The sequence below is a fragment of the Elgaria multicarinata genome, chromosome 3 (assembly GCF_023053635.1).
Source record: "Elgaria multicarinata webbii isolate HBS135686 ecotype San Diego chromosome 3, rElgMul1.1.pri, whole genome shotgun sequence".
Classification (NCBI taxonomy): Eukaryota; Metazoa; Chordata; class Lepidosauria; order Squamata; family Anguidae; genus Elgaria; species Elgaria multicarinata.
In genome coordinates this window covers 152,657,485-152,675,026 of record NC_086173.1, presented here as the reverse complement: position 1 = coordinate 152,675,026, position 17,542 = coordinate 152,657,485, and the positions used below count along the sequence as shown (strand labels likewise).

The 17,542-nt window shown below is 45.8% G+C and overlaps 1 protein-coding gene across 2 annotated transcripts; it reads left to right on the top strand.

Moving 5' to 3' along the window:
- The first annotated feature begins 253 nt into the window (after positions 1-253).
- Positions 254-17,372, top strand: LOC134396070 (tripartite motif-containing protein 10-like). 2 transcript variants are annotated; one of them, XM_063122422.1, is made up of 8 exons: positions 254-384; positions 4,228-4,665; positions 6,420-6,515; positions 7,644-7,874; positions 8,965-8,987; positions 11,423-11,541; positions 14,239-14,271; positions 16,438-17,372. In XM_063122422.1, exons 2-8 carry the CDS (start codon positions 4,255-4,257, stop codon positions 16,953-16,955), a joined length of 1,431 nt encoding a protein of 476 aa, XP_062978492.1. In that variant the 5' UTR covers positions 254-384; positions 4,228-4,254; the 3' UTR covers positions 16,956-17,372. The 2 variants fall into 2 exon arrangements, with proteins under 2 accessions (XP_062978492.1, XP_062978493.1); XM_063122423.1 differs by lacking the exon at positions 254-384 and adding an exon at positions 478-509.
- Positions 17,373-17,542: the final 170 nt, after the last annotated feature.

Here is a 17,542-nt window from a genome sequence, read left to right as displayed (position 1 = left end):
AGCCTGCAAGTTTAAGCGAAGCGAGGCTACAATTCCAGAGACGCTTACCTGGGAGTAAGCCTCATTATACCCAGCGGGGCTTACTTCCGTGTAGACATGCACAAGGTTGCACTCGTTCGTTTTGGCACGTCTTTAAATTTAATTTGGCTTCAAGTGATGGCGAATGAGTCACTCCTATTTTATTTTGCAGGCAACGGCAGCAAAGGGGTGGAGCTGAGCAGATGCCAAATAAAAGTTTAAGAAACGCACATACCCTCATCCATTTCTTCCTGGAAAGTAGTTCTCCCTCTCATTTTGTGACAACAAGCCTCAGTACCCTGATCCTCCTGTCCTGTCAACATTTTCTCTACCTAACGGAGTTTGGGGGACAAGCATTGAACCAAGGTAGGCTTCTGGGATCAAAAGAGAAAAAGAAATGTTTGACGGGGATTGGACTTCAGCAGCGGCATTGCCTATATAGAGTGCAATCCTATGCCCTCCCCATTTAGTTACATGGGCCTGACTTTTAGGTAAGGGTGTGTAGGATTGTAGCCTTGTTGCGTTTTTAATATACTTCAACACAACCCCTGTTCTGAAGGGGGGGGAATCAATCTGCATTTCTCCCAGTATCAGAGGCAGTAACCCTATGTATACCACTTGCTGTGGAACATGGGTTGGAGCTCCTTCCTATCTCTCCTCTCTCATCAAACACTATTGCCCCGCTCGTGCTCTTCGCTCCTCTGATGCCATGTTTCTCGCCTGCCCAAGGGCCTCTACTTCCCTTGCTCGGCTTCGTCCATTTTCGTCTGCTGCCCCTTACGCCTGGAACGCTCTTCCAGAACATTTGAGAACTACAAGTTCAACCACAGCTTTTAAAGCTCAACTAAAAACTTTTCTTTTTCCTAAAGCTTTTAAAACTTGATGTTGTGCAGACTTCTACTGTTACTTTCTACTGTTAGTTTTTCCCTACCCTGTGCCTGCTTACCCTACCCTGTACCTGTTTGCATTCTCTTCCCCTCCTTATTGTTTTACTATGATTTTATTAGATTGTAAGCCTATGCGGCAGGGTCTTGCTATTTACTGTTTTACTCTGTACAGCACCATGTACATTGATGGTGCTATATAAATAATAATAATAATAATAGGGTGCTGTTGCACCCCTGTTCTGTTGAAAGCTAGTTGGTCACTGTGTGAACCAGAGTGCTTGTCACCATGGTCCCTTCGTCTGATCCAGCAGGGCTCTTATGTACTCCTGATTTACTTACTTACATAAGCTTGAAGTCCGGGCTAAGCAGGCTTGGCCAAGTTCAGAACAGACATTACTTTCACCATGCGTCTAGCAGCCGTGTCTGCTTTTCATTTATACTGTAAAACTAGGCACAGGACGCCGGATCGGAATCTAAAAAGCCCTACTTTTTCTGTCTTCGTAGTGCAGTAATTTTAGACTCCGGGCTTAATAGTGGTAGAGGAGTCTCCACTCCCTAGATGGCAATGTGTGGGGCAGGCTCTAGACTTTTGTGGGTTTCCCCAATGCTGTGACACTCCCTTGAAAAATCTCCCCCACGTCCCGTGCGTCCTACTGCAACCAGGCTTCAAAAACACCTCAGCTGGAGCCAGTAAAGGCTTTTTAAAAGCCTAGTTGCGGGGGGGGGGGGGGGGGGAAGGCTTAGATAAAACTTCCCTCTCTAATGCTGTGACCCTCCCTTGAAATATCCGGGGGGGGGGGCTGTTTCAATCAGCCTTTTTAAAAGTGTAATTGCAGCATGGAGGAGGGAATTTGATGGGGAGAAGAATATGAATATGAGCGAATGTGGAGCAGAGATCCGTGCAATTAGGTCAGGGACCATATGCTAGCAGTCGGCTGGCCCCACCCACTTTGGGATGTTGCTGGTATGCAAGCCCTAATGTGCTTTCCCGGAGCAAATTCAGTTCTCGGGCCAACAAATCTTTCCCACCCCTGATCTAAGTTGATGAAATAATTCCCTCCGGCTCCCCTTCCATAACAGCTGTTCGTGGGCAAGAAAACAACAACAAACAGGAAGAAACATGCTGGGCTGTGAGTACAGCTGGAGCCAAGGTAGGCAACTTGTGGTACTCCAGATGTTTTGGCCTACAACTGTCATCAGTGCTAGCCAGCGTAGCCAATGGTGAGGACTGGTGGGAGTTGTAGACCAAATATCCAGAGGCCGCAAGTTGCTAGAAACTGAGAGGAAGACCTGTGAAGTCATTAATTCTTTTTAGAGCATCTGTGCTATAGAAAAATGGTCCTACTATAACTGAGTTGGGTAACTTTACCATTGGCTGGGCTGGCTAGGGCTGATGGGAATTGTAGGCCAAAACATCAGCACATGTATTTTCTTCTCCTGGGTGTCAAGCCATGAGCTTGAGAAGTTTGCATAGTCAGCAGGGGAAACTACACAGTTTGGGTTGTTTCCCCAGCCCCTGTGCATGCCTGTCATTTGCTTAATTACCTGGGCCCCGTTATGGGTTGTCATGTCATCCAAACCTGGCACATAGCATGGTGGGGGTGGTTTCCAACCTACCTCACAACCCACAGCTTGTAGTAGGGGTTGAGGGTAGGTTAGAAGCCACCACTACCCTGTCCTGCCATACACTGGGGGTCAGATGACACAGCAACCCATAATGCAGCATGGGTAATCAAAGAAATGGCAGGCAGGGGCAGGGAAAACAACCCATACTGCATAGTCCCCCAGAGCTGGGCAGAGGGGAGGCAGTGGGCATGGGCCTACGATTTTGAGGGGGCCTACTCCAAGTCCCCCTGGGCAAAGTTGCTTGATTTTTCTGTTGTTGATGATGAATTTACCCAAAGAAAAGAACATAAGGCATTTCTGAATGTGAAGAAGTGATGTCTTATATACATCTTGAATAAAAGTGCTTGCCATTACCTTTTATATAAATCGTTCTAGTTCATATGTATTTAGATCTGATTAAAAAATACTTAATGAGCAGTTTGAAATGGGGCCTACATTTCCCATCTGGCCCAGGCCTACTACCAGCTTTGCCCGGCCCTGTAGTCCCACAACCTTCACCAGGTTCATGCGAACCCAGACACTGTTGCTATTATAAGCCTCTAATTACTTCTTTTACTTCAGCCCAAATTCCCTAATCTCCACCCCAGCCAAATACACTCACAGCCAGGTCCAGCCCTTGGGTACAGTATTCCTCTGGCTCCCAAAGCTCCCCGTTATATTTCTGACTGTTTATCTGGGTTTTACTGCCTGCCTGTGTAACCTTCCTCTGGCAAATTATAGGGCAGCCTCCTGGCATAAGACACCTGCTCCCTTCTCCAGCCATGTATGGTTATCCCACAGAGAAGGGATAGCTTAATATTCAAGCCTTAGCCATAAACTTTCTCCCCAGCTATCTCCTAGTTCTTCTATGCACCATCCACCAAGCAGCAGACATTCTCCCTCACTGCCTAACAACCAGCTGACTGAAACCCTAACTGTGGACTGCTTAATTGTCCTTTTCCACCTAGCTAGAATCCCCAGCCAATCAAAATTCAATTTATCTGATCCAGGCCCCATCTAAAAATATTACAAGCCATCATCTCTCCCCCCACCTTCAGAATGTCACCAGGCAACTATTACTACTAAAACAGGTGTTCAACACAGTAACAACACTAGGCCTCCGGTCTACACACAAACATTATAACCTCTCAGAGGCCATGCAGAGTATTCAGGGAACAACAACTGTTATATACATAGTGTTTCTTCATACCTAGTATTAAAAACAGATTCCTTGGTTAAATTCTGGTGAAGGCTTGAACTAAATTAAGTTATCGGGAGGAGGAGATAAAGAGAGTATGTCCATTACATCTGGAGATGTGTTTCCCTTTCTTTCTTTCTTTCTTTTTAAAAAGCAAAATTGTAAGGTAGCAAGGAAATTTTCTAACTGGCCATGTTGTCTGGGGATTATGGAAGTTGTAGTCCCCCAAACTTTTTAGATGCATTAAAGGTTGTCCTGTATATGGAGATTCATTCTCACTGGAGGGAACTAGTGACCTAGGGAGGATGTGGGCTCTCCCACACTAGAGGCATTCAAGAGGCAGCTGGACAACCATCTGTCAGGGATGCTTTAAGGTGGATTCCTGCATTGAGCAGGGGGTTGGACTCGATGGCCTTATATAGACCCCTTCCAACTCTACTATTCTATGATTCTAAAATTGACATTACTCAGTAGGCATTTTTCCTCCTTTCTTTCTTTTCCATGCTGCTTCCTCCCAAGCTGCCTCTCCTAGAGACGCCACGTGCCATGGCCACAGCACCGACATCTGTGGGTATGGAAGAGGAAGCCACATGCCCCATCTGCCTGAAGTATTTGAGAGACCCAGTGACCCTTGAGTGCAGCCACACATTCTGTCGATCCTGTGTCACCAACTACTTTGAGACATGGGAAGAGCCGGGGGACTTGGAGTGTCCCATCTGCCAAGCCAAGATCCAGAAAGGAAATTTGCGGCCCAATGGGCAGCTGGCAAATATAACGGAAAAAATCAAACACCTGCCGTTAAATCCAGGGAAAGAGTGTCTCTGTCCAAGGCACAAGGAAAATCTCACCTGGTTTTGCAAAGAGGACGAAGAATTGGTGTGTTCAGTTTGTGAGCAATCCCTAGAACATAGATCACACACTCTGCTTTCTCCGGAAGAGGCTGCCCAAGAATACAAGGTAGAACATAATCAGGAACTTGGATCATGAAATTCTTCTTTTTTTTTCTATTGAATATGTATCCAAGCTGCTCGCCACCCACAAATGTGGATGGAAGGGGCCTTTTCCAGTAGTGCTATCGCTAGTTCTATGAATCTGGTTTAGATAGAGTCAGACTCATAGAGTTCATCTACCCCTGAATTGTCCACTTCAATTGGTAGTGGACCTTTTGCAGCATCTGCTGCTTGAGATCCTCTTTTAAGTGGAGATGTCATGGATTGAACTTGGGACCTTCTACATGTAGATCATGAGCTCCAACACGGAGCTGTTGTCCTTCTCCAAGTTATGTAGTTGCACCCTAAGCTAGATCAATGCCCCTCACCATTGTTTTTGGAGCAAAACCCTTTGCTTAAATACATTTTTTATTTCTTCCTATTATTAATAATAATAATTATATTCAGTGTATATCCCGCCTATTTACAGAATACTCTAGGCGTCACCCTATAGCTAAAGCTCTCAGAGTGACATACATAATAAAAATAAACACAAAACCTATAACAAAACCATTAACATTACTTTAAAAATAAAATAAAATATGTAAACATGTAGAAGGATAATTCTGAAACAAGGCTGTGAAACATATAATTAGGAGTAGTTATATGTAGCAAGCTAAAAAAATTAAAAGGCCTGAGAGGATAAAAGGCCTGGTGGTGGAAAGTCAACAAAGTCAGCACCAGGTGGACCTCTCTTGGGAGGGCATTTGACAATTTGGGGGCCACCACAGAAAAGACTTGCTTACAAGTAACCACCCGCTGAATCTCAATATCCGTTTTGGCCACTAGGTGAGCAGAGTGAGCACTCACTTGGAACTCTTGATAAGAGAGCAAAGGGCAACTACAGCTTTTCCGTGTATCTTTATGAGATTCTTCTTCAAAACAGCACATGCCAGGCTACCACACAATAAGTGAATAAGGATGGGAAATACTGCAAGAGTAAGGGCAACTAAAATGATTAAGGGGCTGGAGCATCTCCCCTACGATGAAAGGTTACATCAACTGGGATTGTTTAGCTTGGGAAAAAGGAGGCTAAGGGGAGACGTGATAGAGGTGTACAAAATTATGCATGGTGTGGAGAATGTGGACAGGGAGACATTTTTCTCCCTCTCTCAAAATACTAGAACCCGGGGTCATCCCATGAAACTGATTGGTGGGAGATGCAGGACAAATAAAAGGAAGAACTTCTTCACACAGCACATAGTTAAATTATGGAACTCACTACCACAAGATGTAGTGATGGCCACCAAGCTCGATGGCTTTAAAAGGGGGTTGGATAAATTCCTGGAGGAGGAGAAGGCTATCAATGGCTACTAGCCCTGATGGTTGTGTGCTATGTCCAATATTCCAGGCAGTAAGCCTGTGTGCACCAGTTGGTGGGGAACATGGGTGGGAGGGTGCTGTTGCACCATGTCCTGCTTGTTCATCCCTGGTCGACGGCTGGTTGTCCACTGTGTGAACAGAGTGCTGAACTAGATGGGCCGTTGATCTGATCCAGCATGGCACTTCTTAAGTTCTTATGTTCTTACCTTAAGGTGGAATAGAGCCTTCATGTTGTTTGTATCCGGAAGAGGGTTTGGGGCTTTGTATGGGAAAAGGGCTGTTGCAAGCAGGCCTCATTTTCAAATATTAGCAGGAATGCAAATTGTTCAAGTTTTGACCTGTACGTATATGAAATGTCAAAAAAAGGAGCCAAACCTGAACTTTTACTTTTCTCTTCAGGATCAGATCTGTAGCTTCCTAAAGATTCTGAAGAAGAGGAGAGGAAAAATACCAGCATATGCAGCAGACACAGGGAAAGAAAGGCAGGACCTGCTTGTAAGTGTCAGTAGCACTGGGAGGCGAACAAGGGCTTGATATATGGGTAAATGCAGGGTGACCCTGTGGAAAGGAGGACAGGGCTCCTGTATCTTTAACAGTTGCATAGAAAACGGGATTTCAGCAGGTGTCTATTCAACTGTTAACAGGAGCCCTGTCCTCCTTTCCATAGGGTCACCCTAGCTGATGTCTATAGTTGCTGCCGCGTTAGCTCTTTTCTTTGGAATTGACCTCCTTTGTTAATTCCTTCTTTAAAGTTAATCCATTTGATGTTATTCTCAAACTATTCAATTCCAATGTTTTCTGTAATGCTTTGTGTGTGTTTTCCGGCGTAATTTGTGGCAATTTAAAAATAATAATAAAATGCCTCCTCCAATGAGGACAGGCAAATTTCTATTGGGGCTTATAATGAAAACAGAGACCCTTTCTACAGCTAAGGATTATCCCAGGAAAACAGAGGGATCCTCCCAGCCTGCTCCCGGGATCCCCTGTGTGTCATTTGCATGCGCAGGGATGATCCCGGGACGATCCCTGGAAAAAAGGCAAGTGTAGCAATGGCCATAGCATTTCCTTCCTCTATGTAGATCCAGCCCATTTTATAGCTTCCTGCTCAGTGAGGCAGGGCAGCTAGTGATTAATTGCTCCGTAATTCACTTTTAGCTAATTAGGTTTTGTGTGTGTTAAATTCGGTTCTTCCATTATTTATTTTTCATCTTACTTTATTTTGCTATAATAGAAAGAAAGCAATACTTAATACACATAATATATCCCGCTGGGAACTAAAGCTGACTGAATAAGGGGCAATTGATTTCTAGGGGCAATTCATCCCTGTGCTAAGTAAGAAGCAAAAAAAAAAAAAAAACCCAAGCTGAAGCTACAAATATGAAGCTTTGAATTAACATTGAGCAGTACTGAATGGATCTTACTTGTAAGTAGACATTTTGAAAGGATCTTGGCCATGGGAAAGGCTTTCCTGGATAATATAGCACTATAGTAACCATTTTATGGAAACTCCATTTCAATTCCACTTCCAGAGTTTGGCAGAAAAGCAAGCCAAAGGGCTCTATTCTGGAAGCAATCAATATTCCTGATGCTAGCCGGCTTTTTGCCCCTATTTGCTTAACACAGAAAGAAATAAGATCAGAAAGTGAAAAGACAGTGGCTAAATTCAGACGACTGCACCAGTTTCTGGATGAACAAGAGAAGCTTCTGCTGGCTGAGATGGAAGAGCTGGAGAAGGAGATTGCCAAGAAACGGGATGAGTACATGGTCAGACTCTCGGAGCAATTCTCCTGTCTTGAAAGAGTCATCGAAGAGATGGAGGAGAAGTGTCAGCAGCCAGCGTGTAAACTCCTGCAGGTAAGGTGATTGCAGACACAGTCCAGGCTCTTCAACTCTTCCTCTCTCTTCCACCTACACAATACCAAGAGATAATCTAGGGGCAGGGCCTAGAAGCTTGGTGGAGCAGGAGGCGTGGCCACAGGATGAGTGATTTAGGCACTGCAATGGCAGACAGGGGTTCAGGCTTGAATCTCTGACTGAAGCATCGGTGGGGCTTAGTTTTTTAGAACCCCGCTGAGGTGTGTTTTTTTACTTTATGGAAGTAAAAACCTCTCTCACCTTCTGCTCTTCAGGACAAATGGAATATGGTCCCATATGGAACATGTTCTAGGCCCAATCTACATGGGGAGTTTACTGCAGTGCTATTGCGCCTCACAGACAGGCACAAATGCGTGACGTTATTCCCAACCTGTATCAGTCCCGGATTTTCTTCCCATAAAAATCGCATTTTTATGCCCTTTGAGATGAATTTCCCCTATCTTGCAACTTCCCTGCGTTTTAGGACTTAGTGGGCCCATGCAGAAGACACCTTAAGCCATGGCTTTAACCACAGCGAATAAGGCTTTTTGCTTTATTCACCATGGTTAAAGCCATGGTTTAAGGTGTCTTCTGAACACAGCCTGGCTTTCTGGCTTAAAAAGGAAGAAAATTTGATGTCCCAAGACTCTGTCAAAATAGTCAAATTAATGTGGTTTAAGATTATACGTTTACCTCACAAAAGCCAAATTTATATTAAGTCTACACCACATTAATTGGCTATGTGTGCCACAAGAGGAGTAGGTGTGAATTCAAGAAAATACATTTTTAAACTGCTTCAGTTTCAGAAGACATCTCCCTGTAGATTGGGCCCTACTGATTATACGGGGAATGTTTTGTTTTGGCCAATATAATATATTCACTTATCTGCTTCAGCACTTCATTCCTCACCCACCTCCGAAATATTGGCTGCTGATTTTCATTCCCTTTAAGATTTTCTTCTCACTTTACCAAGGTACATTTTCAATCTTTGAGTGGTGTACAGCCTTCCTCTCAAGTGAGGCTGCACAACTGAAAATTTAGCATTTGCCATGCACTGAGTTTCTCCTCCTTTCTCTCTTTTCCCCTCTAGGATATTAGGAGCTCCCTGCAGAGGTAAGCAAATCTCACCTATTTTTTTTCTATGATGCCAGGACAGAACATCACAGGAAAAGATGGTGCAGCATCAGCAGCCAAAGGCCCTCTTGAAGAGACCAGTCTTCCCTGCTTGTGGAAAGGCCAGCGGCAATTGGGCCAGGGGCACTTCTCAGGCAGGGGGCATTCCCTAACCTTGGCCCTGCTACAGGAATGCCCCCTTTGGCCCTAAGTTAGGGTGACCATATGGAAAAAAGGACAGGGCTCCTGTATCTTTAACAGTTGCCTAGAAAAGGGAATTTCCGCAGGTGTCATTTGTAGGCATGCAGCACCTGGTGAAATTCCCTCTTCATTAGAACAGTTAAAGCTGCAGGAGCTATACTAGAGTGACCAGATGCAAAAGAGGGCAGGGCTCCTGCAGCTTTAACTGTTCTGATGAAGAGGGAATTTCTAGTAAATCAATAAAGAAGGCAGCAGTTGACAAAATCCAACAATTGCAATGCACACGATACACACAACTACTAGTATATAATAAATTTCAACACTGGGGTAAAAGAATACTTTTTATCAGATGTATCAATTTTTATATATTCTATATATCAATATATATATATATATATATATATATATATTGACATATCTAATAAAAAGTATTCTCTTACCCCAGTTTTGAAATTTATTATATACTAGTAGTTCTTCTGCTGCCCCTTACGCCTGGAACGCTCTTCCAGAACATTTGAGAACTACAAGTTCAACCGCAGCTTTTAAAGCTCAACTAAAAACTTTTCTTTTTCCTAAAGCTTTTAAAACTTGATGTTGTGCAGACTTCTACTGTTACTTTCTACTGTTAGTTTTACCCTACCCTGTGCCTGCTTACCCTACCCTGTACCTGTTTGCATTCTCTTCTCCTCCTTATTGTTTTACTATGATTTTATTAGATTGTAAGCCTATGCGGCAGGGTCTTGCTATTTACTGTTTTACGCTGTACAGCACCATGTACACTGATGGTGCTATATAAATAAATAATAATAATAATAATAATAATAATAATAATAATTGTGTGCCTTGTGCATCACAATTGTTGGAAGAGGGGATTCCACCAGGTGCTGCATGCATACAAATGACACTTGCAGAAATCCCCTTTTCTATACAACTGTTAAAGATACAGGAGCCCTGTCCTCCTTGTCATAGGGTCACCCTACCTAAGTGGTTTGGGGCCAGGATATCAGAAGGACTACATCATCCCCCAAGTTCCTATTTGTGTGCTCTAGTCACCATTCGAGGTCCTGCCCCATGTTTCCCCACCTTCAGAAGTGAAGGGGCAGGCCTGAGACACCTCTTTTCCATTTGCTACCAATCAGCTGAGCACCATGGGAGAGAGGGAGACTGCAGGGAGGGGAGATTTCAACTTCCCTACCCACAGTCTCTTCCCCACTCCCTGCTCAGCTGTTTGGTGGGGAATAGCTGAGTGATGGGGTGGGGGAAGGAGGTGATGGGGCATCAGAAAAGAGACCCTGCAGGCTGCATCTGGCCTACAGGCCACAGCTTCCTCACCCCTGTTTTGAAGGTTAGTACCAGCACCTTGAACTGAGCCTGGAAACAAACTGATTGCCAGTGCAGCTGGAATAATATCAGAGCTGCATGCTCCATACAGCAGCACAAGGTCAGCATTTAGCTGCTGCTTCCTGGACCAACTGCAGTTTCTGAGCCCTGTTCCGGAACAGCCCCACATACAGCCTATTACAGGTACCTTAACACTGAATGACTGGGGCCAGGTCCACCTGACTAGCCAGGGGCTCGTCCACACAGGCGCTTTGCACCTGGATTGCTTTGGAGTGGCGGCTGGTGATTTACATGATGCAGCCGCCATGCCAATGCAATCCAGGGGCAAAGCCCTAAAGCTCTGGTCTAAAAAAGCTGGGGACTTACCCGACTTTTTTAGCTTGGCACCTCTGCGGAGCCTTGTTAAGGAAAAAAAAAAGACATAAAGGTCTGTGTGTGGAAATCCCAGTAGGGAGGGAGCACCCTGTTCCTACCCCCTTGATTCTTCACATTTACAGCTTTAAAAAAAAACAACCACACACACGAAGTCCCACTTTTTAAAAAACAAATCTACCCTTTGAAGAGGGGGCGCCGATGCTCCCAGGTGCCCCTGGACTGGCCTTGTTACTGCTCGCATGGGTGGGCGAAGTGGCGGCAGCAAAGCCCACGACTGTGCTCCTTCCGATGTAGATGGTCGGAAGGAGCATCAATGTGGCTGCATCCTGGCTCGCGCTGCTGGCCGCAGCATTAGCAACATTGTGAAGATGAGGGTCAGGTCTCAGCTGGAGAAAGGCCTTGAAGTGTCTCTGGGCTTTCTGCCATTTTCTTCCTCTCCATTCCCTTCTTTTCCTCTGCTTAGGAAGATTGGATTGGATTGGATTGGATGGTGTGTTAATACTGTTTCTTTCAACCAGGTGTGAGGAGAAGGCGAAGTTTGAGAATCCCATGGCATTTCCTTCTGCACTGAAGTGGAGGATCTGGGACTTCTGTGACATAACTCCCTTTCTGGAGGGTGTCATGAAGCAATTCAGAGGTAACGAGGAACAGCTGCAGAGATTTTATATAGGGCATTAGATTGTCCATTGGCTCCAGATCATTTGTAATGTTCGCAGGGCCAGGAAAATAGGAGATGTGAGTGCCGATTGAAGAAGCCATTTTATTTCACTGTGGAAAGGGGTCTAGTAGTCAAACCCACTCCTGCAAACTTATTTTGTAGATTGCTTTAGAAATGTGCTCTTCATCTTTGATCACCAGTCTTTCATTTATACCTAGTGGTGCTACAGGATCCTGCATTGTCTGATTGGCGTGAGGGTGTGTGATAGAGCAACCATTCGAAATGGGAAGGGTGTTTGTGTTTGGCACAGGGAGTAGTGAACATGATCCTTCAAAGTATCTTCTGTTGGTGGAAGCACCTTCATGGTCCCTCTTGAGCACCCACCCTTCTTTTTGATACCCATTCTATTAGGGCTGTGCATGGACCCCCCGAATCTGCTCTGGATCCCGATCCGCAACTTCTAGATCGGGTCCACTCCTCCCCATGTTGATTCGCCTATGGTCCGCTCCGCTCCGCTGTGGGGCTCCGGATCCAGATCGGAGCTCCGTGTTCCCCCCCCCCCAGACTTACATTGAAAAGGCCCCCCTCCCCACTTACCTTCCTCAATCTCCACTGCCCCCTTACCTGGCTCCACCACCGCACGGACTGCGCCGCCGCCAGGTAAGGCCCCCCTCACCCTTTACCTGCCTCTGTCGCGGTCCAGCGGCAGCTTCAACTGAGGCCTCGGCCTCAGTTGAAGCGGCTGCTGGACTGTGACAGAGGCAGGTAGGACCCCCCTCACCCCTGCACCCTTACCTTGCTCTGCCGCCGTCGCCGCATGGACTGTGGCGGTGCCAAGTAAGCCCCCCTCCTGCCACACTTACCTTTTTTTCAGAGCTCCGGATCAAGGCGAAGGATCCGCTTTGTCTCGATCCGCTTCGTCTCGATCTGCAGCTCCCCTAACCCGATCTGTCTCCGACTTTGTCGGAGGCGAATCAGGCCGCCCCAATGTCGCTTCTACGCTCCGAAGCAAAGCGGAGCACAGCCCTACACAACAGTGGCCTAAACAGATCAATCAAAACTGCCCAAAACACTTACGTGTTTTGTTTTTGTGGGAAATTAATAAAACTATTAATGGCGGGGGTGAGAGAAAAGAAAACTGCCCAGTGTGAATCACTCCTGTTGCTGGAGTGTGCCATAATTGGGCCTAGGGACTATAACACCCACCATTCGTGATGATTGGCCATACTGACTAGGGTGGATGGGAGCTGAAGTACAAAACATCTGGAGGACACCAGGTTGGGGAAGGGTGGCCTAGTGAATGGTGTGAATGGGACTGACGTAATTCCGTATCTGAAGCTTAGTGTGTCTGGACTTGATGACCTGGAGGGGAAGCTCCCTGAGAAGACCCATGTCTGCTGCCCTCAGCTCCTTGGAAAGGGTGCAGGAGGCAAATATAACAACAATTTAGCTTCTCATAACGAGAGATGAGATGAGAATTCGGAGTACTGGAACTGTGTGAGCCTTCCTGCACAAATTACATAGGCCCAAACAAGGCGGGCACACAGAGCATCATCCCACAGGGGAAAATCACATTTGCTTACCGCCGCTTCTCCACCCGCGCATTTGTCCCTCATTACTTCTTTTGAAAGAGGAAGTAAACAATGTGCACGTGGCCCATTCAGTGATCCCGCTGATTCTCCTGCACACAACAGGAGTTAGCGGCAACTTCCGTCTTTAAAAATAAGTCGGACTTATTTCGGTGGTTTTTTGTGGCGCGAAGAAGGCTAGAAGGGGTGGAAGGCGTACGGGAGGCAGACGCTGTCGTGAATAGGACCCACGAAAATCTGTGAGTGCCCAGCAACGAGTGTGCAATAAAACGCTCGTCTGATGGAGCTCACACCCTCAAACTGGAGCCACATTCCACGGCTCCTCTCTGCCCTCTTCTGATGGCTACTCATTCCTCTTCCCCAAGGAAAGAAAAGCCTTGCCTTTAGGAGGTGGCAACTGGGTATCAGGTGGAAAAGAGCTAGCATCAAGCAAGTTTTTCCAGAATTCCTCTGCCCATTAAAACATGCGAAATAAATAAAAATTATTTTATCTCAATCTTGTGGTGGTTATTGTGTTTTATTCTTTTAAGTCTTTGTATTGTATTTTACGTTTTTAACTGCGTTTTAAAATGGCATTTTAGTTTTTTAAGCGGTGGCTACCCAAGCAGAGAGCATTACGTTATTGGGCGGATCAGAAATGTACTAACTAAAAATAAATAATATAACACTCAAAAGCCTCTCAAAATTTTCTGAGCATTAGAGATGAACGTTTGAGAGACCCAGTGGATGCTCTGTTTTTATTGTTATTTTTGTGTTTTTAATTGTGTTTTAATGTATTTGTTTTATAATGGTTTTAATCAAGTTTTATTTGTGATTGTAAGATGCCTTGAATTACATTTTTCTTGGTAGAAAGGCAGGGTGCAGATTAAATAAATAAACTTCAGGCTGCTCCCCAATCCCTAGTAGCAGCAGTCCAGGTGATACTGGTGTTTTAGTTTAATTCATCGTCCTCTAAAAGAAGACTGCTCGATGGATAATTTGGTGATCCTCGTTCTTGCCCTAATGCGTGCTACAATGCTGAGATCATTTTGTTGAATATAAGCACAGTGGTATGAAGCTAAGCCCCTTTTCCTTTTTTTATCTCCAGACGCTCTGGTATGTGGACTTCAGCTGCAAAAAGGTAAGTTTCAAATTCACAAGGGAGAATGGGATGCTGTGTCTTTGGCATTCACCACATCAGCCCTGGTGATTCTGGAACCATAAATGGGTTAATTACATGCTTCTCCATCTATTATTGTTTTAAACAAAAGCCCTGCCGGATCAGACCAAGGGTCAAAAGAGACGTGACTTTTACATTTTTGTCTAGCAATCTGTGCCTTTTTTTACTGTAGAATATGGGCAAGTCGGATCCAATTGGGATTCTAGCCTGTGGGGAGGGGTAGATTTAGCCCCTATCCCATCCGCTTTGGGCCCAGTCCTGATTGGGCCCCCTGAATCTACTCAAAAGTATAAAATAAAATAAAATTAGGAGACAGTGAGCTCCATCACACCAGCGATTTAGTGCACTCTCGCCTTGCGTGGTGTGTGAATTTGCAGCACGGTACTCACATGACCCCATGCCTGTCCTGCTGACACCCTGCCTCTTCCCCAGCCTTTCCCGTCTTTTCCTAGAATGCCTAAAGTCTGGATTATTTTCCTTTGTTGGGGTCGTGTGTTGTGCCGGCAGCCTTGCTGTTGGCTTGAATGGATTGCATCAGGTCCTGGCAGGGAAAAGCGATCTCTCCCAGCAGCTGGCTCCAAGCCTCAAAAGAAAACCCAAACTTTGCATCCCAGGCTCGAAAGCATATTTTTTAAAAAAATCATACAACGCCCAAATCTTTGCAGAGACAGGATTGTACTCCCTCGATGCCCCCAAAGAGCCAGACTAAAGGGTCATTCGGGCAGAAAGGCCGTCTGGTTGAAGTACTCATCTGACAGGACCTGCTTGTATATATCTTGTTAAGGAGGGGGGAAGGAGCAACCAATGAACTGGAGGTTGGGTTGCCATAGTCTGAATCCACAAAACCGGGACAATTTGGGGGGGGGGGGTAGGTTTTTTTAAAACAACAACACATGAGCAATATGTGAAGGTCTAGGGGAAGAAAGTAAGTTATCTAAGCTTTAGAATCATAGAATCATAGAATAGCAGAGTTGGAAGGGGCCTATAAGGCCATCGAGTCCAACCCCCTGCTCAATGCAGGAATCCACCCTAAAGCATCCCTGACAGATGATTGTCCAGCTGCCTCTTGAATGCCTCTAGGCATTCAATGGAATCAGTTACCTAGGGAGGTTGTGGGCTCTCTTTAGTTATCTAACACTGCAATCCTATGTGTGTCTATTCAGAAACAAATCCTATTAAGCTAAATAGGACTTATTCCCAGGTAAGTATGCATAGAATTGTAGCCTAAAGTACTTAGAACGGAAGGAAAAGAACCTCTTGTGCAAGCACTTAAGTCATTGCTGACTCCTAGAGGGACGCCTGCTTTCACTGATGTTTTCTTGGCAGACTTCGTAGCGGGGTGGTTTGCCATTGCCTTCCCCAGTCACAGTTACCTTTCCCCCAGCTAGCTGGGTACTCATTTTACCGACCTCGGAAGGATGAAAGGCTGAGTCGACCTGAGCTGGCTGCCTGAGAACCAGCTTCCGCTGGGATCGAACTCAGGCCGGGGAGAGTTTCGGCTGCAGTAACTGCCGCTTACCACTCTGCACCACAAGAGGCTCTTAAAGTACTTAAGCACCTGCAAATAAATAATAGGCAAAGAACAGTTTAAGCAAACAAACAGGAAAAAATGACACTAAATCACATTTCTCCACTAGTTCTCAAAAGCTAGAGGAGACTTCAATATGAAGACTTACACTCCAATGAGCAGGCTCAAGGCACCATTTTGGAGGTTGGAATTTCTCCAGCCAGCTGGAACAGGAATCCGGGATTCTTGACTGACCGGCCAGGACATTTTGGAAATGCTTGGAAACCTTGACATTCCCGGTTTTCTGGGACGTATGGCAAGCCTAACTGGAGGGAGAAAGAGAAGGGGGTGGGGTGGAGTGGAAGAGCAAACAAGCAAAATGGTATCGGAGGTAAAAACAAACAAACGTGGAAACAAAGCAGGGGGGAAATTACGTGTGATGGACCCCATAGGTGCTTGACCCAGAGGAGCATCCCAGTCTCAAATGCAGCGCTTGGAAACCATACCGATCTGAGAGGGAAGGCTTTTCCTTTACCTTGTACGGCTTCCATCGTGAGTCTAATATCTCTCCACTGATGCTCCTTGTCTTCTCTTTCCTTCTCTGCCCCCACCCCTTACAGCCAACATAACTCTGGACCCAGACACGGCCCATCCCCAGCTCATCCTGTCCGAGGATCGCAAAAGTGTGAGATGGGGAGACGTACATCGAGATCTGCCCCCAAACCCGGAGAGATTTGACCGATGTGCTTTTGTGCTGGGACGTGAGGGATTCACTGCTGGCAGACACTTCTGGGATGTCGTTCTGGGGAGTGAGGAGCGATGGGCTGTGGGGGTCGCCAGGAAATCTATGAAGAGAAAGGGCCTTTTTAATCTCAATCAGAAGGAAGGAGTCTGGGCTGTGGGCAAGTGGGGAGATACGTATATAGCCACCAAAGCCACTGGTAATGCTGCCTTGTCCTTGGGTGCTGAGCTCAAGAAGATCCGGGTGATTCTGAACTGTGCTGGGGGCAAGGTGTGCTTTTACAATGCTGATACAGCAGCCCAGATATATGCCTACCAGGCTGCCTCATTCTCCGGAAAGACCCTTTACCCCTTCTTTTGTGCAGCCGACAAAGCTCATCTGACAGTTTCTCCTTAAGGGTGGAGGCAGACATCCATAAACTTGGTACAGTTACCATACATGTGTAGCTCTCTCTCCCCAGGGTTGGGCTCAGAGGTTGCTGTGTGTGTGTGTGTGTGTGTGAGGAGGAGGAGGAGCTGTATTTGCAGAACAGTGATGGGCTGACACTTTCTCCTCCCTCACCGCCAATTTCAAAGTGCCACAAACCTTTAATGTGACAAACATGCCAGATGCTTGAAAAGAATAGGCAAAATCTAGTGGACAGTTTCCTTTCACTCGATAGTTGAATGATGGTGCACGAACAAAGATGGAAAGAAGCAAAACTTTATTTTCTTTTACTCCTATATCTATGCATGTCTGTTTCCAGCCCCCATGCTGGCTGGGGTCTCTCTACATCAAGCAAAAAAAGAAAGAAAAGAAAAACCTACCAAAACCCACGTCCTTACTGTGGCTTTCTGCTTTTGGGTTCTTTGCGGTATTAGGATGAGCTTCTTTATATGGCAGACATGTTGTTTGAATCGAGGGAGCGCCTCCCTCGCTCCTTGGCATGTGTGCAAAGTGGCGGAGGAGTCTTATTTTCTCACAGCCCCCAGGAAAGCCAGGAC